Source organism: Sus scrofa, chromosome 15, assembly GCF_054392235.1.
Source record: "Sus scrofa isolate SSC_HxYL_T2T_F1_AM1 chromosome 15, Sscrofa_HxYL_maternal_Yorkshire_Landrace_v2.0, whole genome shotgun sequence".
In the NCBI taxonomy this organism is placed as follows: domain Eukaryota; kingdom Metazoa; phylum Chordata; class Mammalia; order Artiodactyla; family Suidae; genus Sus; species Sus scrofa.
The window spans coordinates 153,577,609-153,602,689 of record NC_139397.1 but is presented as its reverse complement, the minus strand read 5'-3'; the positions used below and the strand labels follow the sequence as shown (position 1 = coordinate 153,602,689).

The 25,081-nt window shown below is 60.7% G+C and overlaps 1 protein-coding gene and 1 long non-coding RNA gene across 11 annotated transcripts; one reads left to right on the top strand and one right to left on the bottom strand.

Annotated features, from left to right (window-relative positions):
- Positions 1-1,782: 1,782 nt before the first annotated feature.
- Positions 1,783-15,146, bottom strand: LOC146396245 (uncharacterized). The gene is made up of 3 exons (XR_014829444.1): positions 14,989-15,146; positions 10,890-13,501; positions 1,783-1,894 (listed from the first exon to the last, which is right to left on the bottom strand). It is a non-coding gene; the product is annotated as an uncharacterized LOC146396245 (long non-coding RNA).
- On the top strand, positions 14,617-23,256 carry OTOS (otospiralin). 10 transcript variants are annotated; one of them, XM_005672366.4, is made up of 7 exons: positions 14,617-17,533; positions 20,152-20,289; positions 21,162-21,689; positions 21,812-21,999; positions 22,249-22,351; positions 22,468-22,494; positions 22,976-23,256. In XM_005672366.4, the coding sequence occupies exons 5-7, from the start codon at positions 22,264-22,266 to the stop codon at positions 23,158-23,160; spliced, it is 300 nt and encodes a 99-aa protein (XP_005672423.1). In that variant the 5' UTR covers positions 14,617-17,533; positions 20,152-20,289; positions 21,162-21,689; positions 21,812-21,999; positions 22,249-22,263; the 3' UTR covers positions 23,161-23,256. The 10 variants fall into 10 exon arrangements, 9 of the variants coding, with proteins under 9 accessions (XP_005672423.1, XP_084855363.1, XP_020931124.1 ...); XM_084999238.1 differs by lacking the exon at positions 14,617-17,533 and adding an exon at positions 19,814-19,887 and having other exon boundaries at positions 20,917-21,689; XM_084999237.1 differs by having other exon boundaries at positions 20,917-21,999.
- Positions 23,257-25,081: the final 1,825 nt, after the last annotated feature.

Sequence of the window (25,081 nt, the reverse complement as noted above, 5' to 3'; positions counted from 1 at the left end):
AACAAGTGGAGTTTGTAGCTAAAAGCCTTCCTACCAAAAAAACCCCCAGGTCCGGAGAGCTTTCAGCCAAATGAGAAGGGAAGAAATAATACTCCTACACAAACGCTTCCAGAAAATTGAAGAAAAACACTCCCCAACTTACTCTTGGAAGCCGAAACCAAAGATGCTCTGGGAAAACCACAGGCTGATGTTTCTCAAGAATGCAGATGTGACTATTTTTAACCAAGTTTTAGCCTATTGGATACAGTAATACACCAAAAAGGTGACTAAGCTTCGTCTGTCCTAGGCATGACAGATCGGTTTAACATTTGAACATCAGTATCAAACTGAAAAGAAAAAAGCGATTGCCTCAGTCGATGTTAAAACACCTCTGACAAAACCCAACATTCATTCCTGATAAAGACTGAACAAGTTAGTAAGAAAGCAGAGGGTCCCCAGCGCGATAAAGGTTATTTTTGAAAATCCCTGCTAATACCATTCTCAAAGGTGAAAGGCAGAATGCTTTCTCTCTTAGGATCAGAAACAAGGCAAGGATTAGCTCTTGCCTCTTCAATTCTGGACGGTACACCGAAGGGTTAGTTCCGGTAATAAGTCACAAGAGAGACAGGGAGCTAGACTCGAAAAGGAGCTCTGTTTGTAGCTACCGTGATCATCGATGTAGAAAAGCCAGTGGCGTCCACAGAAATTTCTTACAACTCCGCTTGAGTCCGGCAGGGTCGCAGGGTGCAAAATCAACACATCAAAACAAACTGCCTGCTCCTCTCTTGGAGACAACCAATTGGAAGTTGAAATAAAAATCCACAATAGCATCAAAAATATGAATATTTAGGGACAGATCTAACCGCGCAAAACTCACTCTCTGAAAACCAGCAGACGTTGCTGAGAGAAATGAAAGACCTGAGAAATAGCATAATGTCCCATGTTCATGGGCTGTAAGACTCAGTGGTCAAGGTAACTCTTTTCCCCACTTTGCTCTGTATCATCAATGCAATACCATTGGGAAATCCTGGCAGGATCTTTTGAGGACGTGGCAAGCCAATTCTAAAATTCGTAGGGAAACGTAAAGGAATTAGAAGAGCCAAAACGACTTTAAGAAGAACAGCAAAGCCAGAGGACTAACACTTTCTAAGTTTCAGGACTTCGAGTAACCAAGACAGTGTGTGTTGGCGTAGAGACGGCCAGATGAACGCCGTGGGACAGAGGGTCTGGAGACAGATGCTCACTGTGGATGTGTTCACAGCTGACTCCCCACCAGAGCGCAGAGGCAACTCAGTGGGGAAAGGGGAGTTTTCACACCTGATCCCGGAACACTTGATGTCCATTTGGGATAAAAAGGCACAGATCTATCCCAGCAGGGAGGGTGGGAGGGAAGGCTCAGGGCTGCTGTGGGCACAGAGGAATTTTTAATGGTGATGGTTATGTCCATATCTTGGTTGTGGTGGTGATTTTATGAATTAACGTGTCAAAAATTATCAAGCTGTATTTTTAAAATATATGTTTATTCTATGTTAAAAATTGCCCTTAAGACCCTGTGTGGTCTATCCTGCATTTACCCTCTGACCTTAACTCCTACAGCGCCATCCCTTGCTCGGTCACCCCAACCTCAGGGCCTTTGCATGTGCTCCTTCCTACGTCTGGAATGCTTTTCTCTTAGGATCTGCTGACTCACTCTCACCACTACAGCCACCTGGGTCTTGGCTCAAATGGGAGGCTTTCCCTGCCCATCCATCCTACTTAAAATCAACACCCTCCACCTCCCCCAGCACACACGCACACAGAGTCTTGTTTCACTTCGCTGCTTTATTATTTTTTTTCCCAGGCCTGCGCCTGTGGCATATGAAGGTTCCCAGGCTAGGGGTTGGATTGGAGCTGCAGCTCCTGGCCTACCCCACAGCTCACGGCAATGCCGAATCCCTGACCCACTGAGCGAGGCCAGGGATCGAACCCACATCCTCATGGATACTCATCGGATTCAATATCGCTGCGCCACCATGGGAACTCCTGGCTGCTTTATTCCTACTCATGGCACCTGCTGATGTTCCACCTTTTGTTGGTGGTCACCTCTCCACACTCGGTGGCAAACACGTTCCACAAGGGCCCTGCTGTTTCCTGCTGCATTCCCAAATCTTGAAGCGGATTGCCACTTTTTAGACATTTGATGCACGTATTTCACGAATGAGCAACATAACAACTAACAGCCCCCTGGCCGGCTTCCTAAAGATGTGTTTGCATATAGCAGGATGTAACACAACTGTTAAGAGGGCTGGAATGGATTTATTCATACCACCCCTGCCCCCAGCATGAAGGGGGCTCTAGGAAGCCTCTATTTTAGCAGCTCCTCCTAGACTCTTCTGCAGGGTCTCCCAGGGGCCCCTCCCAAGGAGGCCTCGGGACACCCAGCCCACAGTTCCGAGGAGTCCCCACCTGCAGCGGCTCGCCCTGCCCCGCCTGGAATGCAGTGCCGCCTCCTCAGGGCAGGACCCGCAAGCAGACCGAGCCGTCATTCCCCGCCCCCCCCCCCCCCCTCCCTGCGGTTCGCCCGAAAGCCGTCAGATCAGGGATGAGGGAGGCAGGTGGAACATGGGGAGGGGCCCATTCAGCATCGTTTCCGGCCCCACTGGTTTTTTTAAAAAATTCCCACAGTCAGGTAAAAATTCACTTCCCTAATTTTTATTTTAACCCCAAGTTTAGTTAAAGCCAAAATCGAACCTTAAAAAGCTGTCTCTCCAAATAGAAAGATGGCCAAGATGTAGGAGGTAACTTAAGCAGTTTGTGGGACAGATGCAGAGAGGGTCACAGATAAAATTACGCAGAAGAGTGCCGACTGTGGTTAAACGGTCGTCAACTAGATGAGGGCAGGACGGTGGCGGACCTGCGCTTTTTATGTTTTACACGTCTGTCAAGTTTGATCATTTTTTAGGAGCCGACCCTGCAGCACATGGAAGTTTCCAGGCTAGGGGTCAAATCGGAGCCTCTGCCACAGCTACCGCAACGCCAGATCCGAGCTGCATCCGTGACCCGCGCACAGCTTGCAGCAGCGCCGGATGCTTAGCCCACTGAGTGAGACCAGGAATTGGACTCATATCCTCATGGATCCTAGTTGGGTTCTTAACCCGCCGAAGCGCAGCGGACACGCCGGACCATTTTTGATGAAGCATGTGTTTATCTTCAAGAATGAAATGGAGGAGGGAAAGATTTGCAGTTATTCTGGATCTTGTAAATATTTCAAGCAGACAACGTATGAGAATAAACAGAGAACTAGAAAATTCTGGTTTTGGTTCCTAAAACTTCTCTGTTAGTTTAAGAGTGCCTGAAAAATAAGTCCTGAAATCATCTCAATTTGCCCTACCTCTCCCACTCCGTGTGCGTTCGTTTCCTCTTGGCAGATGCTGGTTTGCACTTGGATAAACATGTGTGTCAAAGATAAGCTTGGGATCGGGAAGAAAGCCTGTTCTCTTTCCACCGGGAGACCAGGAGAACACGGGACACGCCAGAGCCTCCCCCCAGGGCTCTCCCTGGGGCAGAAGGGCGGATGGACGTTGTCCTCATGAGCGAGGCCCCACGGGGAACAGAGAGCCCCGGGCGGCAGACCCAACAGGGATTCCTGGAAGCGCCGTGAGACTAAACGCTTGCCCTGTGGGATGGAAGCCTCACAGGTGGAAGGGTAGGGCCCTATTCCGGAGCCAGTGCATCCCGCTGCCAGGGTCTGATCCGCGCCTCTCCCTAAGGGCTGGACGGCCTGGGGCAATGTCTTGAAGCCATGGATCCTGCCCAGCGACAGCTGCAGGAAGGTGGCCAGGTCAGGACGGCCTCGGGAGCTCTGCCACTGTGGGCCAGCTGGGCTCTGGGTGGCGGGGGGGGGGATCCCCCTTTGGAGGTCTCTTAAGCGGAGGACGTCAGGCTTCTGGCCCAAACCCATTGCCTGCCTATTCGTGTCCAGAAAAGATTGGCCTTGGCTGTTTATGAAATGAAGGCAGGATTCCTCAACCGGGGGCACGCCTGTTTTCAGCTTTCTCACTGCTGCCTTCCCCACGCTCCTGGACCCTGCCTGCTGCCCTGGCTGGAGATACCCCCACCCAACCCACCTCCCTTCCCCGGGTCACACAGTGACCCCACTAGGTCGCACCCTCGCACGACGCCCCCCCCCCCACTTGAGTGTGGCCGCAGCTGTGACTGGCGTCCAGGGGTCAGTTGGCCAGCTGGGACAGACACCTGCCCAGGCACCTTCTGCCGAATGAAACGGGACTTAACTGTTTCATGTACAGTTAGTAGCATAGTTTTCCCCTCAGTAACCCAGACGGAGCGCCATGGTTGGATTTATCGTGGCACGATTAAAGGAACTACAGCCGGAAACTGACCCAGCAACCAGAACATAATTCGATCATGGTTGGGTCATTAATCCATTAATGAAAATGAAGGGAATGAAAATATGCGAATAGGCACTTCACCTTTTTCACGATTAACTCTGTTGTATAAACAGGCTTCTGCATCAGCCCTGAAGATGGACTTCTCAGTTGACTCAATCATGTTGACTTAATAAAGCAGCAAAATAGATCTCAATTCAATAAACGACCCTGTAATCACATTTTTTAGCCACTAGCCACTCGCCTCTCGAGACGAAAGACGAGGCAGCGTCCTGCTTCTTCAGAGCGTCCCTGTGCTCCCAGCATGTCCTCTCCGAGCAGGTGTGTGCGCCCCGCAGACACGGCTGCTGACCAAGCTCGGGACGAGACCCCCGGGCCCTCTGCTGCCTGCGTGCGGCCCCGGCTCCGCTGAGAAATCAGAGCTTGATCCGGAGCAGGTGGGGGCGTCCTGTGCAGGCATCAGGGAGGTGGCCGGGTTCACTCCTGGCCCCTCACAGCAGGTTCTCACGGGGTCCGCGGATTTAAATTTTGCATCCCAAGCGCCCAGAAACTTTGTTTACCAGGGAGTCACAGGCCAGGTGGTGAGGGAGCACAGGTGACCCACCTCATTTCACGGGAGAGACGGGGACCAGACAGCCGAACGGTTCTGTGGCCACGGCCCTGATGTCAGGTGGGCCATGACCAGGGAGGGCTCACTACAGTGTCTCCAGGGCATGAAGTCACCAGGGGCCAGCTGCCTTGGAGCCCGGAGCCCGAGGTCACGTGGAGTCCCCACCAGTGGGCATCAGAAGGGAGGGAGCAGGGATACAGGGAGGAGGCCAGGGGCTGGAGAGGGAGGGACTGACCGAGGAGGGTGGACTCTGCCTGGTGGGGAGCCCGCCCCCGGGTCCACGAGCTGCCCTGCCGTCGCTTGGCCAGTCCCATCAGGGTCAGCTTCCCCCGCACCTCTGTGTGGGCCAGGGAGCCCCAGGGCCCCACTAGCCACGAGTTCATCCCGGGCCTTGTCCGAGGTGCCGTCTGGACACACAGGAGAGCCGGCGAGGGCACAGCCTCAGAGGCCGTGCTGCTCCTCTGTGCCTGGTAATGTCATGAATTAAAGCTGCTCCTTTGCACTCGAAGTGCTCTGTGAGACTTGGTGGCGCTGGTTTAAAGGCGCCGACTCAGGGCATCGTGGATCTTGGGCTGCTCGGCCCGCCAGTTGTGGCCCCTGAAGCCAGAAGGCGCTGTCCTTCCACAGAGCCCACCCCGCGATGGGCTTACGGGCTCGCCTCCCACCAGACGAGGACAGTGAGGCCAAGGCTTAGGGCACCTGGGGGCACAGGCCCCTTGACCCGCTTCTGCTCATGGCCGCCACAGCTGGGGCCAGCACAGAGGCCGGCACACAAGTTCCCGAGCAGGGTCAGGCGGGGGGGCCGAGGCCCCGGAAGGGCCACCCAGTGGGGACAGCCGTCTAGGAAGTCCGCCTCCCGCCTCGTGGTCCAGGTGCCTGTGGTTCACTTTGTCTGCGGCTCTAGAGGAAACGCTGCCCCCCCCCCCCAGCCCTTCGCCGCCTGCCCTGCCCTGCAGCCCATCAGGACCGTGGAGAGGACGTGCCCACGGCAGCCACCCAGCCAGGGCGGTGACGTTGGTGCATTTGTCTGCCACCCAGCTATTCAGTTTGCTGCTGTCCCCACAACATCCCCACAGCCCAAGGACTCCATCACACCACGTTACCTCTGGCGGGCACGTCCCGGAGTCTCCTTCTTCCTGCCTGAGCTTCTCAGTCTTGTCTGGACTTGGGTGACCTTTCCAGGTGCTGGGCAGTCACGGCAGAGCCGCCCTCCGAGGGGGCCTGTCTGTTGTTCCCTCCCATCAGGCCAGGTACCGCCCACACTGGGGTGGGACCCACAGCACCGTCTGGGCCTTGCTGTGGCCCATAGGCTGGCGCGTGGCTCTGCTTCCCGCGTCACTGATGGTGTGCCCGGCTCAGGCTGAGCCATGGCCAGAGTCCACAGGCTTCCAGCTGTCAAATTGCCGTGCTACATGGAAATGCGTGGAACCATGCATTTTCCTGCGCAATGAGTAGGTATTTTGTAGGCGATTCTTTGAAGCTGTGTAAATATCCCTCTTCTCCTCAGACTTGCCAGGAACTCACTGATTTATGTTGGGACAGGCCCACGGTTTCCTACCTTCAACGTGCTCTGATCTGCTGCTGCTCATTTGGATGCGAAGTGCTCTCAGATCTGGCTGGCGCAGCCAGGGGGACTTCCTGGTGGAGAAAGCTTGAGCGACTCTTGAGGGAGGAGCAGGGACAGCACTGGCGACAGAGGGAGCAGTGTGGCTCCTGAGAAGATCATGCCCAACCTGGGCACCATGGGGGCCCCAAGTGGCTGGAATTTGGGAGGTGGGGGGGGGGAGAAGAGCCTGCAGGGCTAGAATGTGTACCAGGGCTCTCGAGGGTCCCAGGGACATCACTTTGGGAACATGGACCCCTCCCCTCAGAGCAGGAGAAGCAGCAGCCTCTGGTGGCAGCTCTTCCACCCCTGACTGCTGGACCTGCTCCGTTACTATGGAGATGGCTGAGCCCCATGGGGCACCTCGGAGCCTGTGGCCCTTCTCGGGAGAGAATTTTGTCACCTGAGAGTCACTCCGAAGGCCATGAAGCTCTCCTAAAAGCTGGATGCACCTGGGGGAAGGGGGCGCCTTGGTCTCCTGGGGCCACAGTAACGCGCCCCACAGCCTGGGGGGCTTCGAGCATCGGAAAGCTATTCTCTTGCAGTTCCGAGGCCAGAAGTAGGAAACCGCGGTGTTGGCAGGAACGTGCTCTCTCTGAAGGCTCCAGCGGCGTGGCCTTCCTGCTGATTCCAGCTTTGGGGGAACCCCGCCCCTCCCATCTCTGCCTCCGTCTACGGATGTCTCTCTTCTCGTAAGGACACCAGTCACACTCCATTTGGGCCACCCCACCCCTCCGCCGCCAGGGCGAGCCCGTCCTCCTTCACGGACCTGTACCCACCCTGTTCCCAGATAAAGTCCCATGCTGGGTGCTGGGGATCAGTACCCAACATCCTGCCTGGGGACTCCGGGGCACGGCTACTGCACTGGGGCAGGCAGGCCCTTGGCCCCCTGGCTGCAGAGGGAGGCCCAGTGCTCCCCGCACCCCCTTCCACTGGGGTGTGCTTGCCCTGGCCCCCCCAGGCTGGCCTCCTGCCTTAGAATTCCGGGTCTCCCACCTGCAGGCCCTCCTCTCTGCTGCCCCCCCGCCCCCCGGCCATGGCCAGGAGGTCCTGCTCCGATGCCTTAAAGGCCAGTAGCCATCGCTGCAAACTTTCCTGTCTCCAGCACGCATTCTGTCTGCCCTGTGCTGCTCCGGGGCCCGGCCTGGGCCTCAGTGGGCCCCTCTGGCTCCAGGCTCCCCAGCCTGGATGCCATGGTTGACCATCTGCAACGGAGGCACAGAATCCTGGGTGGGTCTGGGCACTGGGTGCTGATGGCGGCTGGGCAGGGAAGCTCAGCCATGGGTGCCCCCGCCCCAGGCCCCTCCTCCGCTCCTGCCTGCTCATTCTGGGAGGAACGCCAGGCTCCTGCTTGGTCAAGAAATGAGGCCATCAGTCACCACGCCACTGGGCCACTGTAGGAAATTCGCCAAGAATCAATTCCTTGAATTGCAGTTGGCTGATGGCCAAGCGAGTGAGTGATGGCTGAGAGCGACCAAGGCCCCGTCCCCAGAAGGCGGGGCAGGCGGCCGAGAGAGCTGCTGGCCACACCCTCACACACAAGGGCAAGGCTGGAGCTCCCCGTGGGCTGGGTGGCGGTGTGCTCAGCAGGGGTGCTGGGGGAGTGCAGGCCCTCAGCCAAGCGGAGCCCGGCTCCTCCCCGGAGGAGCCCCGGGGATCCCTGAAGCCCACAGGGCCCAGGGAAGCACAGCTTTTCACGGCTGGGAGGCCCCGCTTCCTCCTGAGCACTCTGGCCTGCTCACCACTGCTCTCCTCCTGGAATCTCCTCCAGAGATGCGGCCCCTCTTGAGGCCCCTTAGGGGGCCAGGCGCTCTCCCTCCCAGCCCCGTCTCCCCCCAGACAGATGCCCATTGCTGAGTCAAATCCTCAGGGTCCCCTCCTGGCTGACCCTGCTCTTCCCTCCCCTCTCTACGGGCTAATGCCCCCGCCCCCCAGACCAGGACCCGACCCTCCTCCTCTGCAGCGGCCCAAGCCAGTACCTCCCTCCATGAAGCCTCGCCTGCCAAGGATCACGAGGCCTCAGCCTCTCCCCCACCTGCTGCGAGCCCAGGAGCAGTGGCTTTGCCTGAGAGCAGGGCTGGCCTGGGATCACCTGCTCTGCTCAGAACTCAGGAGCAGTGGTTCTGCCTCTGTCTGTCTGTCAGTCCATCCATCTGCAGTGAGGGCTGGTGACCCAGGCTGGCACACCTGCAGGCAGCTGGACACTAGGCAGGGCATGCAGAGGCCTCAGTGCCCAGACCCTGAGCCGCCCTGGGCATAGCGTCAGCTCCAGGGAGGAAGCTGCGGTCTCTGCTGCTCAGGAGACAGTTTCCTAGAAGAGCTGCTTCTGGAAGAGGATGCAGAGGCTGCCTGTCGGGCCCTGAGCACCGTCGTGGGGGATCTGGAGGCCTCTGTGATCCTAGAACAGGTCCTGGCTGGAACCCCAGCCGCCAGGCAGGGCAGGGGGGGCAGGGGAGGCGGCCACCCGGAGGAGGGCCCAGTTTCACCCCCTGCCGGGCAGCCAGAGCCGGCGCCATCCCCTCCACACCTCCTGCATCCTCTGCAGAAATGTCCCCAATGTCCCCGAGGAGGCCCACGTTCTGGGCTGAGGTCCTCGAATCTCCAGTCACACAAAGGCCTCTTTCTGCATCGAAACTGAATTGGAATCTTGAAGCCTCCTGGGCAAAGGGTTGGGCCGTGAGGTGGGCAGAACAGGGGCCCTGCAGGTGTCCACGTCCTGAGACCTGTAGGTTAGGTGACAAAAGGGCTTCGCAGCTGGGCTAAAGTTAAGGTTCCCTGGGGGAGCCTGTCCTGGATTGTCCTGCAGGTCCAGCGTCCTCACAAGGCCCCCAGGTGTGGAAGCGGGGAACGGGGGCCGACGGGAGTCAGCCAGAGAAGGAGCCGGAGCGGGCAGCCGGTCAGAGACTAGAGCCAGGTCACTCCTTTGAAGGTTGGGGGGGGAGGCCCTGGGCTCACGAGGAAGCTGGCAAAGGCAGAGGAGGGATCCTCCAGAAGGAAGCTGTCTGCTCTACACCTTGGTTTTAGCCCTGTGAGCCCTGAGTCTGACTTCTGATCCCCAAACTGTAAGACAATAAGTGTGTTGCTTTAAAGCCGCTGGGTTGGGAGGCCGAAGGAAGTGAATCCAGGCCTCTTAGAGCAGGGGCGACGCCAGCCTGGAGGAGGCGGCTGAGCCACAGGGGCCGTGCTGTTCCCCACGGAGGCATCTGCTTCAGGTCAGGTACGTTCTGGTCCGAAATTCCCACACCACACCCTGCCCTCACCCGCTTTTCCTCATGATGCTGAAACAGCGCACAAAATACCCGCGGATGGACGGGCCCGTGTGGGTGGAGCAGGGCGGGGCAGGGGTGACGAGGCCTGGGGGGGGTGGGTCGCTGTGCCGAGGGGTGAACGTGGGAGCGGAGGTCTGACCACACCCAGCTTTCCCTCCAACCTGGTTCGGAGGCAAGTGGTTAACCCACACTGCGGCCTCCGCCCCGGCCCCGCTGCTCCTGGCGGCTCGCCACAGATGGACCGTGGCCACGTGACAAGCCTGCAGCGTTCTCCCCGCTCTGCTCCGGCTCTGGCCGACCCCCAGGAGGCTGCGGTGGGACAGGGGCTGGTGTTCATCCGAAAGCCGAGGCTCATCCCTGTTTTCTGGGACACACACAGCCAGGCCCCTGGATGGGAGCCGAGGTCCAGAGCTGATCCCGGGGGGGCCCTGGGGTTTCCCGCCAGCTTTAGGGCATGAGGGGAGCAGCGTGCCTATGATAACAGCCCCAGTGACCAGGCACCCGGTGGGAACCAGTCTCTCAGGGACAGCAGGCCACTGGCGTCCGCGCCACACCCCTCCACGCAGGGAGGGCCGGGCGCAGAGCAGGGGCGTCTCACCTTTGGGGGTCCGTCCGCCGGACCCCATTCACAGGCTTCTCACATCTTTGCTGTCGACTTTAGCCATGTGTCTGCTCTGCGTGCGCTTCTCCATGGAGATGGTGGGAGGGGACAGCCTGGCCCCACTCAAAGTCGTCTCCCCCGTCCCAGCTCTGCACGTCGAAAAGATGTGGGATCAGTGGTCGCGACGGCCTCACTGAAGGCTTAGGAGCCTTGTTCTCGAGAAAACATCACAAAGGACACGACGGCGAGTTAAACCGTCCCGCCCGGGCTCCGCTGTGTCCCGGCAGGTTAGGAGCCCGACGTATTGTCCGCGAGGATGCAGGTCCGATCCCTGGCCTCGCTCAGAGGGTTAAGGATCTGGCGTTGCCGTGAGCTGTGGGGTAGGTCGCAGACGTGGCTCGGATCCCGCGCTGCTGTGGCTGTGGTGTAGGCGGGCACCCACAGCACCGGTTAGACCCCTAGCCTGGGAACCTCCGTGTGCTGAAGGTGCGGCCATTAAAAGAACAAAAAACGGTCCAAGCTGCAGGACGCCGAACATTCGGATGTCTTCTGCTGCATCACTGTCGACCTCACGTGCCGTTCGCTGTGACCCACAGGTGATGGCATGCCCTGGGGGCTCTCCTGCTGGCACCGGGGGCAGGGAGACAGGGTGCCTCCGGATGCAGAAGCGGCTGCAAGCCCAGTGTCCCAAGCTGTGCGTGGGGGGCACTGATGCACAGAGCCGGGCATGCTGCCCACGCTGGGGCCCTCTCCCTACTTGCCCACCCCAGCTGGACAGTCCCTGCCTCTACCCACCTGTCCGTCGGGGCAGATGTCCCCAGGAGGGGACAGGGGGTGTGTGGAGAGGCAGGGATGCCGGCAGAGGAGGGCGGGGAAGGGTGGATGCAGTCTGGACAGATGTGAGGCTGAAGAGGTTTTTCTGGGACGAGGGGGAGGCACAGCCCAGCACGGGGAGGGCAGAGCAGGTGGCACACGGTCTCCTGGGAGTCAGTTTTGAAGCCCTGGGTGAACTCCCTCCCCAACCTCTGGAAAGGCCGCTTCTGGATCCAAAACTGGCCCATTACTTCTTCATTTGAAGGACGGAGGGTGGGTGGGGTCTGGAGTCTCGTGTGACTGGGAGGCTGGAGGGGGCAGGGCAGAGGTGGAGGGGCTTCGGGTGGGCAGAGTGCTGTGGCATTGATGGGAGGCATGGAGTCAGAGGCAGGTGAAGTGGGGGGGCTCCGTGCAGGGGTGCAGCAGGGGCAGGAGCGGTGGAGCTGGTGAGCTTTCTGGAGGCAGAGCTGCCCGGCTCGGCTTTGGGGCCTCTCTCCAAGACGCCTTCCCGGCTTTCCCACCGTGGCCGACCAGCGAGCCCCCATGGGTTCATGAACCTCAACCTCTGTTTCTGGAGTCACCGGGCTTATTCAGGACCAGAGGCATCAGATGGGCCAGGATATGGTGCTGCAGGCAGGAGTGCTGAGCACGTGTGCCTTCAAACGCAGGAGCCCCTGCAACCCCGCCTAAAACACAGGAATTCTGAGAGTCTACCCTGCGCATTTCTCAAGAAAGAAAGACGTGTTTGGTGAGTTTCTAATTGTGCGCCTGGTGTGTCTGGTGTGCAGTTCACGCTGAGTCTGAGAAGCAGGGGCACTGCCATCTCCGTGGGCAGGAGAGGATGGGACAGGTGTCCCAGCTCAGGCAGAGCAAAGTCCACCTCCCCCACCTTTTTGTCTTGTTTGGGCCTCCATGGGTTTCGAGGTGTCTGCTCACATAATGGGTCCGCTGATTCAAATGCCCCTCTCCTCTGAGGCACCTCACAGACACACCTGGAAGGGAAGTGGCCAGTCTCTGGGCATCCCTCGGCCCGGGCAGGCTGACTCCCGGCCAAGGCAGGGAACCTGCATCCTGCCTGGGCATCGCTTTTGGAACTGCACCCCCCCCTTCAAAGGATCTTCTGGAGCAGCTTCTGGCTTTTCACACGCTACACCTCTGTTCTCCTCCTTCTGCACCAGGCGCTGGAGGAACCTTCAGAATGTCAGGTGACCTCTGGCCCTGCCCCCTCCGCCAGGATTCCAGGCAAATGGGCAGGGGGGGGCGGGCAGGACTGCTTCAAGCTCGCCCACCCCTTCCAGGAGCAGTGCTGATGATGGTGCATCGCTGCCCAGAGGGACTTCGGTCCCCTAAACAGGTCTCAAGACACCCAGGCTGAAGATCCCCTCCACGGGCCCCCAGGGCCCACGGCCGGCACACCGCCCAGAACCCACGCAGCAGAGCAAAGACAACAGGCTCAACGGGCTGTTGGCAAAATGTCAGGGTTTGGTTGATATCTGTTTTTTTGCAAAATTTACAGAACCATGTGACTGCTGCACCCGGAGCTTCAGAACGGGTTCACACACGCCCTGATGCTCAAGCTGCCTGAGCTCAAGCAGGGCTGTGGCCTCAGGGGACCCCATTTGGGGATGCAATCAGATACAGGAAAACCATGGCTAGGAGTCACAACTCAGACCAAAGGGGGCAGGTCTGGGCGGGGAGGGATGGACTGGGGGTTGGGGGCTGGCGCATGCGCTATGAGGTGTACGGAACGAGGGGCCACCGGGGACTTGCCGCAGAGCACGGGGAATTCTACTCAATATCCTGTGAAATTTTGTGGGAGAAGAACCCGCAAGAGGACGGATGCGTGTCCACGTGCACCTGAACCCCTTCGCTGTGCGGCAGAAATGACTCGACGTTGTAAACCAGCCAGATTTCAGTCCAACCTTAAAAAGTGGGGCTTAAAAGGTAACAGCTCAAGGTGCTTCCTGCACGGCTGGTGGAGGGCACGGTCCTGGGATGCCCAGGAGGCTGCTGAGTAGACGTGGCTTTGGGCTCATGAGAGAGCAAGGGTCTCCATTCCTCGGAGTCTGTCCCCCAGGGACACGTGACAAAGTTTGGAGACATCATTCTGGATTGTCTTGGCGGGGGTGCTGCTGGCCTCTGGGGGTGAAGGCCACACATCCTGCGGGTTACAGGATGGATCCTCTCCCCACCGCGGAGTCCACACTGCCAGCCTGCGGTGCTCCCGCTGCACTATGCCAGCTGTCGGGGAGAAGGGGCGAGTCTGAGCCTCAGAGACCTGGCAGACGTCCAGAATGCATCATCCAGGAGCAGACACGGCCCTGGGGAGTGTGCACGGTCCCGGTGTGTTAAGGCAGCAGGACAGACACCTGCATGGCCTGGGCTCAGAGGGGACGGGCGGGGGTCTGTCCACACGGCCCATTAACACCGAGGATCCGCTCAGAGAAGCGGCGGAGGGTGTAACCCCTCGTCTCTCTCACTGTAACGGGATTTCTCTCCGTGCTCATCTCCCGGGACAAAGCAGGAGGTGAGGCTCTGCTTTGAAGCCCTGGCTGCCTCCCCGGCTGTCCGAGAGCTGGATTTAGCGCTCTTCAAAAGCCCTTTCCAGCCTTTCAATTCTGAACCGTCGCCTGGCCCAGCGCGGCCCCCGGCTCCCCACGTCGCAGGCGCACAATACCTGCTTCTCGGTGAATCACCAAATCTAGGACAACGGAGCCGGGCCACCTGCTCGGTTATCAACCTGTTTCCACCCACATCAGGGAGGAAGAGCCAGAGTCAGAGGGAGGAGGCCGCCGGGCGGGCGCGGGGGAGGCTGGTGCTGGTGCCCGGCTCCCAGCAGAGACCCTCAAAGGCGGGAGAGCCCGGAGCTGGCGGGACGGGCCTCGCTGCCTGGACGCCTCAGCCAGGCTGAGAAACATGCCGAGCCCCGGTTCCCATAAATCCGGCTTTTATGTGGCCATGAATAGGGGTGAACAATGGATCTTTTTCAGGCCGCAGAGAAGCTGGCCCAGCCTGGGTCTCTCTCCTGCAATTAGGAGCCTCAGCATGGCGGGGCCTGAATCCCTGAATCCCTCACAAAGACAGCCGCCTGCTCGGGTTCTGGGAGGAGATTTCGCGTCCCTTGGGGTCTGTTGCTAGCAGGGCCCCTTCCACCCCGGGAAGAAGGGCTGTGGGCAGCTCAGTGGCCAGCAGGGCCCAGCGGGCAGTTACTGCTCCATCGCCCCCTGGCCCCATCGCCCAGAGCACAGAGCAGGCCCTGGGCCTTGGGTGATGTGCCCCGACGGCCCCCAGAGCTGGACTCCCTCCACCGTTCCCTCCCACATGGTGGCCAGCCTCGGCTCCACCCCTCTGGTCCTGCTGATGTGAGCCTGCCTCAGAAGCGACAGCTGCTGCCACGGGCCCCTCTCTGCCTCGCTCTGCCTGTGGACACTCAGCCCGGCCCTGCGGTGGACGGTGCGTGTGCTGGGTGCAGCCAGGCGGAGCCAATCGGCCACTGCTACGCTATAGCCACCCCCTCAACACCCGCGGTCCAAGGCCACCCAGGACCTCTCCCCAGGCCTTCCTGCCCAGGCAAGTGTCCCTACAAAGCCCATGTTCTCCAGGCCCTCGTCACCCTGCTCCAGCCCCCACCCCAACTTTCCCCACTTTGCAGGCTCCCCAGCCTGCCTCGAACCACTCTCCCCTCCCCGCCCTGCCCAGCCGCTCTCCACCAGCCCTCGCCGCCTCACCGCGGGCACGGCAGCCCTGAGTTCCTGGGAAAATCCTTCTTGCCTCCAGCCTTGGGGAGCCAGGACCCCCAGGTCCCACCCGCCCGCCTGCAGAGCTCCGGCAGCCCTAGGAGGGGGTGAGATGAGCAGGCACACGGGGCCTGCGGAGGACTGGAGCTGCCCCCTCCCCCGGAAGTGCAAGTCCAGTGGAAGAAAATGCGAATTTGAGGGCCAAGCATCAGGGCTGGGTCCACCGCTGACTGCCAGGAAGCCTGGCCTGTGCTTTGCTAACCGTGAGGGGGCCGTGAGCCTGGAGGAGAGGCGCAGGGGAGCGGGCGGGGCACCCGAGCCAGACCAGAACCCCGGGCATCCTCTCTGGCCAAGGACCTCGCTGGGTCGTCCCCGCCCTGGCTGAGGCCGGCATCGTAGCCCCGCGGCCTAGTCCCCGCAGCACTGGGCACATTCAGGCTGAGTAACTGCCCGATAATGAGCTGCTAGCCGTCTGCTCTGGCCCATCTCAGGAGCCCTCAGGCTGTCCTCCAAAAGCCACGGGTTACAAAGCCCTCTGGGCAGCAGACAGAGACCTGGCCCGGGAGCCCCGAGCTGCTGCAGGGCGTGTGTGCCTCCCAGGATGGGCCAGGCGGTTCTGTCTGGGGAGCTGGCTGGACACGGCAGCTGCTCGCCACCCAGGGCCCCTCGGAAGGCCAGTGGCATCTCGGTGCCTGGGAGCGTGTCTGGAATGCTGAGGCCCAGGCGCCAGGTCTTCTGAATGAGACCGCAAAGGGGACAGGAGTGCACAGCGGGTCACGCCATGCGATGGCGCCGGAAGAGGCTGGTCTGACCCTCAGTGCGGGTGCTGCTCCCAGGCCCCCACCAGTAAACCGACTCCGAGAGCCTCGTGTTTCTGCCCAGTTAGCTGGGCCAGAAGGGGGCTGGCAAGAGGATGCCAGGTCCTTAGGAGATGAAGCCGGAGGAAAACTCCCCCAGGGACGGGGTCGCCTGAGTAACCGCTGTGGTTTGATCACAGCGGGAGGTGAGCTGGGTGCTCTCGGGGCTGACAGTTCACTGGGTCTGACTTGGGCTGCACGGTGTCCTGCCACCCCGGACTCAGCTGCAGCCTCAGCGCCCGCCCCGCCCGTGCCTCATCTACCCTGTGCGCCCTCACCCGCATCTCCCGCCCCCTGCCTGACTCGTGCTTCTCCGAGCCCCAGCATCGGAGGCCTGTGGGACCCCAGAGCCTGTGCACCTGGAGTTAGAGGAGTTAACACCTAGGGCCCTCGGATCAGTGCTTCTTCAGGCCTGAGGTCTCGGAAGATCAGGAGGTGGGGGTGGGCGGTGGCAGCAACACGCCCCTGCTCCAGCCTCCCCCATTCCGTTCACAGCCCCACCCAGACTCCCACCCCCGCCCCCTGGGACCACGGTGCAGAGAGAGCGTGGCACCCACTCACACCAGGACGACACTGGCAGAGCGCTGCGAGCAGGTGGAGGCGTGGCCCCGCCTTGCCCATTTGCCCTCGCTCTGCTTTCAAGGGTGGCATCTTCCCCACAGCCCGGGCCACGCCTTCAGCCTGGACAGGATTCTTGCATGCCAGGGTGCCCAGCCAGGCTGCCTGCTGAGGGGGTGGTTACAGTAAGAAGACCCTTGGATGGGGAGGGCAGAGCCTGTCCGGCGACGGCGGGTCACCAGCTCCTGCACCTGTCACAGCTCACATCTAACGCTGATGCTTCTCCTGCCTCAGACTCTGGGGCATATCCCCTTGTCCCCATCCCTGGCCCTGAACTCCCTGGGCCCCAAGCCTGAGAGAAGGGGCTCTGCCAGCATGGTCAGCCCCACCTCTACAGCTCCATCACGTTCTCTCTGTGACCAGCTCAGCTGGGCCGGCTCTAGACTCTGGGCGTCCTGGGCCCAGGTGCCCGTGCCCTGCAAGGACTGTGAACCTTGTCAGGCCCCATGAGGGGCTTCAGAAAAGCCCCTCCGCTGCCTGCTCCTCCTCCCAGGCTGGAGCCCCTTCTCCCTGCTGTCCTGAGCCCAAGGCTTCTGCTCCAGCCAGAGCCTCGGTTTTGGGCCAGGCAGGGCCAGGTGGCGCTGAGATGCCGGGACGGTGATTCACAAACACAAATACAGGCCCAATCAGATTAGAACGTCAAATAATCAGTGGCTGCTTTTTAGTATCAGGGCTTCCTGACCTTCTTCTGTCCTCCCAGCTCTGGGTGCGTCCCCACTGGCTGACCTCACTCCACCCCAGGCCAGGGTCCCCCGGCCCAGGGGAAGCCTTCTCGTCCGCTGGTCAGATTCTCAAAAATGAGTAAAGTCAGAAATGAATTTCAGGAAAACTCGCCTGAGCCTCAGGCATTTAACTTGCAAATCTCGAGGGGGCGCCTTGGCGGCTGGGACAGGCTGTTCTTCAATACCAGTGAGCCTGGCGCCCCCTGGAGCCCACTCCCGGAGGCGCGCCCGAGGTGTCAGGTGTGGGATTCCTCAGAACCGCCGGTGGGCCAGGTTCCAACCTGCCAGAGTTCTCATACACACCTCCAGCTGGGACAGCAGCTTCCGGCCACGTGTTCGGTGAGTGGGCCTTTCCAAGGCCACTGAGTTTGCGCCCACAAAACGCGGTTCGCATTCATTAGATTTCATGATATTGAATTAAATTCTTCTCTTAAAATGACACATACAATATATTTGAGCCTGAGGTTTTGGGAGCAAGTGCGTGGTTGTGAGAGGCGGCCCCTCCCCTTTTGAGAGCAGAAGGGTGGGTGCTTCTCGAGGCCACCTGGGTCTTGCGGGGAGTGAGGGAGCACAGCTGGGCGCAGGGTCGGCCTAGTGGGGTGGCCTGCGGCCCGGCTCTCCGCTGACCTGTCCCAGGAGTTCGTGCTGCGCCCTCTCCCAGCCCCGCCCATCAAGGGCCCTGGACGCGCGATGGTCTGGGGACCCGCGGGCTCAGAAAGGAAGTGGGCGGAACACGGAGCCAAGCAGGAGGGCAGTGTCACAGGCTGGGGTGGGACAGAGTGACCGTGGGCGGGGAGATGGCAAAGGGTCCCCAGGGAGCAGAGCTCCTGGCATGGGGAGGGGCGGTGTGCAGGGTCCCCAGCGGTGACGAGGAGGGCAGGTTGGGGGGTGGAAAGCGGGCTGGCCAGAGGGGGCCCTGGGGGCTAGCCAGCAGCCAGGGGGAGGCTCCCAGGCCGGACCGGGTGACCAGTGTGGCCTCTCCCAGAATCAGGGCAAAATCGCGGGTGGGGGCCTGCGCCAATGGAGGCCACGGGAGGGGCTGGGGACGAGGTGCCTCCGGAAGCAGAGCGCAGGGAGCCTGTGTCCCGGAGGACCTGTGGCTTCGGGACTTGCCAGTGATCTAGGGTCTGGCCTGCGTTGGGACGGCAGGAGGGACTGTGACCCACGCGCCCTGCGCCCTGTTCCAGGAGACCCGAGGTGGGCGAGGCTCGCCTTCGGGGATCAGACACCTTAGCAGGAGGCCACGCCTGGTGCCCCCGAGCCGGGCAGCAGGGGGCGCCCCGAGCCCTCCTAATGGGAGCAACTGCGGTGCTGCTTTGGGTCCAGCCCTGGCCTCACCTGGAGCAGGTGGAGTAGCCGGGGAGGAAGGCTCTCCAGTCACCGCCCTGGCTCCCTCCTAACCGCACGGCTGAGCTCCACAGCCCACCCTTTCTCTCTGCCCCTTTAGCACCGGAGGCAGACGGGCGCTTTTGTCCACTTTGTCCACCAAGGCCCGTCTTACACAACCAGGGCTGCTTCTCGCCGCAGGCAGGAGGGCCCTTCAGAGGCCTCCGAAGTGACCCTGGGGAGGGTCCTGTGCAGGGCAGGGGCCGGCTGGTGGTCCACAGGCTTCAGAGCAGAGTCGCCTGGGAGATTTCAAACACCAACCCGGGCCCCACCCTTGACCCATTATATTAGAATCCTGCTGGCTTCTGACCTTGACCTTCAGAGACCAGGGGGTGGGGGGCGGGGGTGTGGGGGGGTGTGGGCTGGAATCCTGACTACTGGAAAGCCCGGCATGCGGTCCCCATGAGCAGCCAGTGTTGAGAACGTCTTTGGACAGCAGCCCTCAAAGCTTGGCCCGGAGTCTGCTCAGCATCCCCAGTAATGTGATAGAAATGCAGAGTTCCGGGCCCAGAACTGGGCCTGGCATCAGCACTCTGAGAGGTGGGGGCCCAGGTCTCTGCATTCCACCATGTGTCCTGGTGGAGAACCTGCCCACGCCTCGCTGCCCTAAATGTCCCTGGGGGCGGCAGCCTGAGCGTCTCCCGGGCGCCTTGAGGAATGCAGAGTCCCAGGCTCTACCCCCTACAGCTGCTGCATCAGCGCTGCATTTTAACAGGGTCCCCAAGCAATCTGTACGGGGTGTGAGAACCTGGCTCTGGGGTCGCACTGAGCAGGAACTATCCAAGCCTGGGTTGCAGAGCCCCCTGTTAGGGTCACTGCAGGAAGGCTCCTGGGTGAGGGGGCGAAGACGTCGTCCTTGGGGGGACAGAAGGGTAGACCCCACTTGGGGCCTTCCAGGTAGGGCCAGGAGGGTCTGTGTGCAGACCAACAAAGGTGAGTAGCCTGAAGACCTCAGGAGGAGAGAAAGGCTGTGGGATGGACATGGCGCAGTGATGGGAGCCCCGGGAGCTTGATTCAGGACAGCGCCCAGAAGGAACAGGGGGCTGTTGGTGGCGGGTTTTTTAAAAAGATTTTTTTTTCCCTACGTAAAGTAATAAATTAAGGAAAATACACATGTAGCTAGAAAGAAGAAAACACAGCTCCCAAGACCGTCACTGGCCACTCCTTGTAGACTTGTTCCGGGTCGAGCCGTTCTTGTGAGCGGTTATAAAACACAGCGTTTGTAACTTGATTGCATTGTCCCAGACGTCACAGGACACACACACATCATCCTCAGACGCGGAAGAGCTCACCATGGACCCTCTGCGGTGATGACGGGGGCGGGGGCGGGGGCGGGGGCGGGCGGGTCCCCTCGCCTCTCTGCCCCTGGGGAGCTGCACAGAGGCTGCTCCCCCCGCCTCCGGACTTCACCCCCTCAGCTCCGCCCACACTGCAGAGGGTCTGTCTGTCGCTACGCAGACTGGGGCCCGGTTGGGTAGTGTATTGCAGCCGGGAGGGCCCAGGGGATCAGAGCGATGGGGACGGCCCCCGGAATGGGTTCCCTGGCCTGACATCCAGCGTGCCCTTCACAGGGATCAGGCGCCCCGTCGTCCACGGCGCCACATACAACATCCGGTCCCGAAGCCGAGTGCCTTCAGGAGGCGCAGCAGACGGTGACCGGCCCGTGGGGGAACGAGGAGCAAGGACTGCGGGCTCGGCCGATAGCCTAGGTGTGCTGGAGGGTTTGGGAGATGAAAATGAGGAGTTCAGAGCTTGAGTTTCCCAGCCCAGGGGCGGATGAGGAACCGGAAAGCTTCTGTGCTGAGCAGAAAAGGGTTAACAGGGAGGGCCCCCACCCCCGCCCCTGGACAGGCCCCTCTGTGAGGCTGGCCCCCGGCTGCAGGTCCCCAGCACCCTCGTGGATGCGGGGGCCTCACTGTCCCTCAGCGTCTGTGCCTGGCGTGGCTCCTGCCAAGCACCACTTCCTCTTGGGAGTCTGGAACCTTCCCCAGGCACAGGTGCCCACCACCCATCCCCAGTACAAGCCCTGGGAGCTGTGTCTCTAATGGGCCTTCCGTGTGGACAGCCCCTCCCAGGGTGTCACAGCAGGTGGCAGGGAGCTAAGCCTGCCCTGAGCTGGAGGGGCCTGGTCCTCGCCTTGTCGCCGTGAGCCTCTTCCTTCTGCTGATACTGCTTTGTATCCGTGCTCTGTCCTAAATCCATCTGTGACCATGGCCTCCGCTGAGTCCTGGGAGTCCCCCTAGTGACCCCGGAGGTGGTCCTTGGGACCCTGACATGTGTACCAAGTGTCCACCTAAGGAGCCCATAGCTTCCCTAAAAGAATTTATCTCTTGCAGGCACAGGGTCTGGATTTCTGAACATAAAACCTGAAGTTAGTCTGGCGTGTGGCCCCTTCCACATGGGCGGATGGCCTCCGGGCACCCTCTGAAAGTTCGCGTGTTGTCTGGGGAAGAATGGCCCCGCAGCACTTGGCTGGGGACACGCGAGCAGATTCGGGTGAAGACTCTTAACTCTGCTGGGTCTTCTTTTTTTAAAATTTATGTTTTCTTTTTTCTTTTTTTTTAATTTTTTGTCTTTTTAGGGCCACAGCTCACAGCATATGGAGGTTCCCAGGCTAGGGGTCCAATGAGAGCTACAACTGCCAGCCTACACCACAGCCACAGCAACACCAGATCTGTAACCCACTGAGCGAGGCCAGGGATCGAACCGCAACCTCATGGTTCCCAGTCAGATTTGTTTCTCCTGCGCCACGACCGGAACTCCTGCTGGGTCTTCTTTGCCAGAAGACATCCTTCCTCTCCATCTGGGGACGAGCCCCCCCATTGCCTGAGGAACCTGCAACGGTCCCCCTCTAACAGCTGTCTTGCCTGGAGACAGACTTAATCACGCATCGAAGCGGGAAGGCGCTGGTCTGGAGATGGGGAGTGGGACTGGACCCCTCTCAACTGCCTGTCGCTGCCCCTCAGTGACCTGTCGGTGGAAGCCGCTGACCCAGGGGGGCCAGGGACTCCCCAAGGGCTCCGTCCTGCCTGCCTGTCCCCAGAGCAGCTCTGCGGTTCCTCTGTTCCCGTGACCGGGGGCGTCTCAGCCCCAATGTCATATTTGGAAGGTCTGTCCCTCCTGGTAGAAAGGAAATTGGGTTTGTTTTGAGCACCAGTGTTGAAGTCAGTCCTGAAAATCTTGGGCCCGATGCTGTTTTCCTTCCATTTGATCTTTGCATCCGGTTCCCAGAAGTGGAGCCCTGCTGCTGGCAGGGTCACAGCAGCCCTCAGTCCCCTGGGTGGGGACGAAGTTCTGTTTGACGGTTCACAGAGGTGACGTCCCCCTCCTGTCCCTGGTCTTTTATAAAGAGGAGCTGTGAGCTGGCAGCAGCCACCCGTCAGGCTGCGGGGCTGAGGCTGAGGAACAGCAGCTACAAGGTAACCGCCGGGGACAGAGCTGGGACGTTTCTTAAATAGTTGACTGAGGCCAGTGGCTCCGAATCGTGGGTTTAGCATCAGAAGAATGGTTTGAAGCCACTGAAATTGAAATTGTCATGAGAACACGGAGATTTGTCTTTTACTGGGGGGTTTTCCCAGGAGTTGTCCCCTCTGGGGGTGGGGATGTGGGGGGAGAGCGGGCCCTGAGGGGAGGGGGGGTCTCACCTGTCTCGGCTCCTCCTGCTGCAGGTGGACCTGAGCGCCATGGGCTGTCAGGGGTCGGGCCTGGGGAAGACAAAGGCCTGTCTGGTGCCGGGGCTGGCCCTCTGCCTCCTGCTGGGGCCTCTGGCAGGTGAGGGGCTTCTCTGTCCCTCTGTGCTGTCCCCTGTGCTCTGCTGTCCTCCCCGTGGGTGGTGGGGTCCTGCCTGGGGGGCCCTCTGGGGTGACGGCTGTCCCCTTCCCTCGCAGGGGCCAAGCCTGTGCAGGATGACAGAGGTACTGTACTGCTGTCCCCTCGTTCCTGCTCTGGCCCGCCGGGTGGGGAGGGGGAGGGGGCCGGGGCGGGGGCCTGGGGGACCTGGCCTCTTGACCAGAGCGGTGAAGTGGGAACAGCTGGAGGCACTGGGGCTTCTGTCCTGGGCCTGTCCTCCAGCCCCGGGGGACACAGCTCTGACCCCGAGGACTCCGGCATTCCCGTCTCAGACCCCTGGCCCCCTCCGTGCAGCGCATCCGGACCCCAAGGCTCAGGGACTTGTCTCTGCATCCCTCCCGGAGGCCCTGCCTCCTCCGTGGTGTCTCCATGGACGGGGCCAGACTTCCCTCCCTCCCCCTCCTCTGACCAACCCCCCACGGGAGTCCCGAGGGGCAGGGCCTGGGCACCCCGCGCCCGCCCCACCCCCCTCCCGGGGTGCCCAGGCTCGGAGTCCCCCAGGGGGGCGGGACGGCCCAGCCCCTGAGCCCGGTGGTCTCCCTCCAGACCCCTACGCCGAGCCGCCGGCCCTGCCGTACTGGCCTTTCTCCACCTCCGACTTCTGGAGCTACGTGCAGCACCTCCAGGCCCTGGGCGCCTACCCCCAGCTGGAGGACATGGCCCGCGTCTTCTTCGCCCACTTCCCCCTGGGGACCACCCTGGGCTTCCACGCCCCCTACCGGGAGGAGTGACGTCAGGGCGGCGGAGTGACGAGGGCGGGGGCCCCACCCTGAGGGAGTCGGGCAGACCCCGCACTCAATAAACGCCGGACTTAAGAGCTTGGCACACGAGGTGGTTTTCGCGGTTTTCTTTCGAGGGGCAGCTCCACTCCGCTCCACCTGCTCTCCCATTTGACGATCAGCCGCCCTTCTGCCTGCAGGGAACTCTTCCCGAACAGGCTTGTGCGCCGTTTCTGTCCCCAGAGCACCTGCTTTGGCTCTTCCCTGAGCCCATGACCCTGGGAGGGTGCCCCAGAGTGTCGGTGGGGAAATGGAGGCGAACAGACGCCAGGCAACTGCCTGGCACTTTGACGGGACCCAGATCCCATCCTGCCCTTGGCCTCGGACCTGGGCAGCAGCCACCGGGACTAGAGGCCCTGCCCGGGTGTCACCCCACGCTCGGCTCACACCAGGGCACCAGGAGTCTGTCTGCGATGATCGCGGAGGCCTGGGCACTGGGTCTGCAAGCAGAGGCCCCTGAAACCGCAAGGCCAGGGCGGCAGGCTTGGGGACATGGGGGGAGTGGGGTGGCCCGCCCTGGCACCTTGGAGAGGAAGGAGGTGCCGGCAGCTTGGACAGGGTCTCAGGCACCAGCCTCCTGCCCTGGGAGGGCACTTCACAGTGGGGACCCCCATGGCCAGGGTGTGCAAGCTGCAGGACACCCCTCTATCAGACGGTGATTGAATTGGTTTAATGAAAAACCAGCTTTTCTTTTCAAATGAAATAATAGATCATGCTTCCTATGTAACTGTTGACACTTGCATTGGTATTTATCTATTTATTTAATTTATTTATTTTTGCCTTTTAGGGCTGCACCCGCGGCATATGGAGGTTTCCAGGCTAGGGGCTGAATCGGAGATACAGCCGCCAGCCCACGCCAGAGCCACAGCCGTGCAGAATCCCAGCCGCGCCTGTGACCTACACCATAGCTCACGGCAGCGCCAGATCCTTAACCCACTGGGCGAGGCCAGGAATCAAACCCACAACCTCATGGTGCCTAGTCGGATTCGTTTCCACTGCACCACGACGGGAGCTCCTGACACTAGTGTTTGACTAGCCACTAACTCCCCTGTGTTACACACAGGGAGAAGTACGTCAGGTTTTGTGAAAGGTGTCTGCGCCTTGTGATTGGTGGGAACACGTGGAGGGAATGGATTTTGTCTGAGGGTCTGCGGGCCGGCCTGGAAGGTGAGGGAGGCAGTTTCTGCTGCAGGGGCCAGATCCCCGCGAGTTTTCTCAAGCAATAGCGGGGTTATTCTGAGAGTTTTCAGAGCAGGGACAGGGGACTCTCCCGGGAGGGACCCTGGCACAGAGACCCAGCCCGGCTGCAGGAACTTGGGAAGGGAGAGGTGGCCATGGTGCCCAGGCAGTGTCCTTTGTGCCTCCTGTGGCTGCCCAGTGGCTGCAGCCGTCCAGCTGGGCTTCCTGCCCCCACCTCCGCCTCCACCTCCTGCGGCTGGCGAGCTGGGTTCCTGCCTGCATCCGAGCCTCAGGAGGAGGAATCTGTGGGCCCAGCCAGTGGCTCAGGGAGAGACCAATGCATGCTTTGTCTCTTTACCCCTTGAACTTGGTTTCTGTGTAAATTAACTGCAAAAATAAGTTCCGACTCACATGACAGCCCACTGGGGCAGCTGGGCCTCAACCAAACGTACCAGACAGAGGTGCCCCCACCCTCCAGACAGTTGACCCGCGTGTTAATTCGTGTGTGCGCCTGTGTGGGGGGGATGTTTACATGCCGTGTGGATTTTCAGGCTCACAGATGTGTCAAGCATTGGAGAACGGCGGTCCCCTCCCCACTGCCTCCTGGGCTGCCCAGTGGACCACATTCTGTGTGCCTTCATCGGAAGCCCCTGGATGCCCCCACCTCGGACCCACCCACAGCTGCCCGGACCCA

Excerpts from the sequence above, each read along its gene's own strand:
- OTOS (XM_084999240.1), top strand. The coding sequence starts at position 22,264 with ATGGGCTGTCAGGGGTCGGGCCTGGGGAAGACAAAGGCCTGTCTGGTG. Across the intron at positions 22,352-22,467 it reads CCTGCTGGGGCCTCTGGCAG|GGGCCAAGCCTGTGCAGGAT; the intron begins GTGAGGGGCTTC and ends CTTCCCTCGCAG. Across the intron at positions 22,495-22,975 it reads GCCTGTGCAGGATGACAGAG|ACCCCTACGCCGAGCCGCCG; the intron begins GTACTGTACTGC and ends GTCTCCCTCCAG.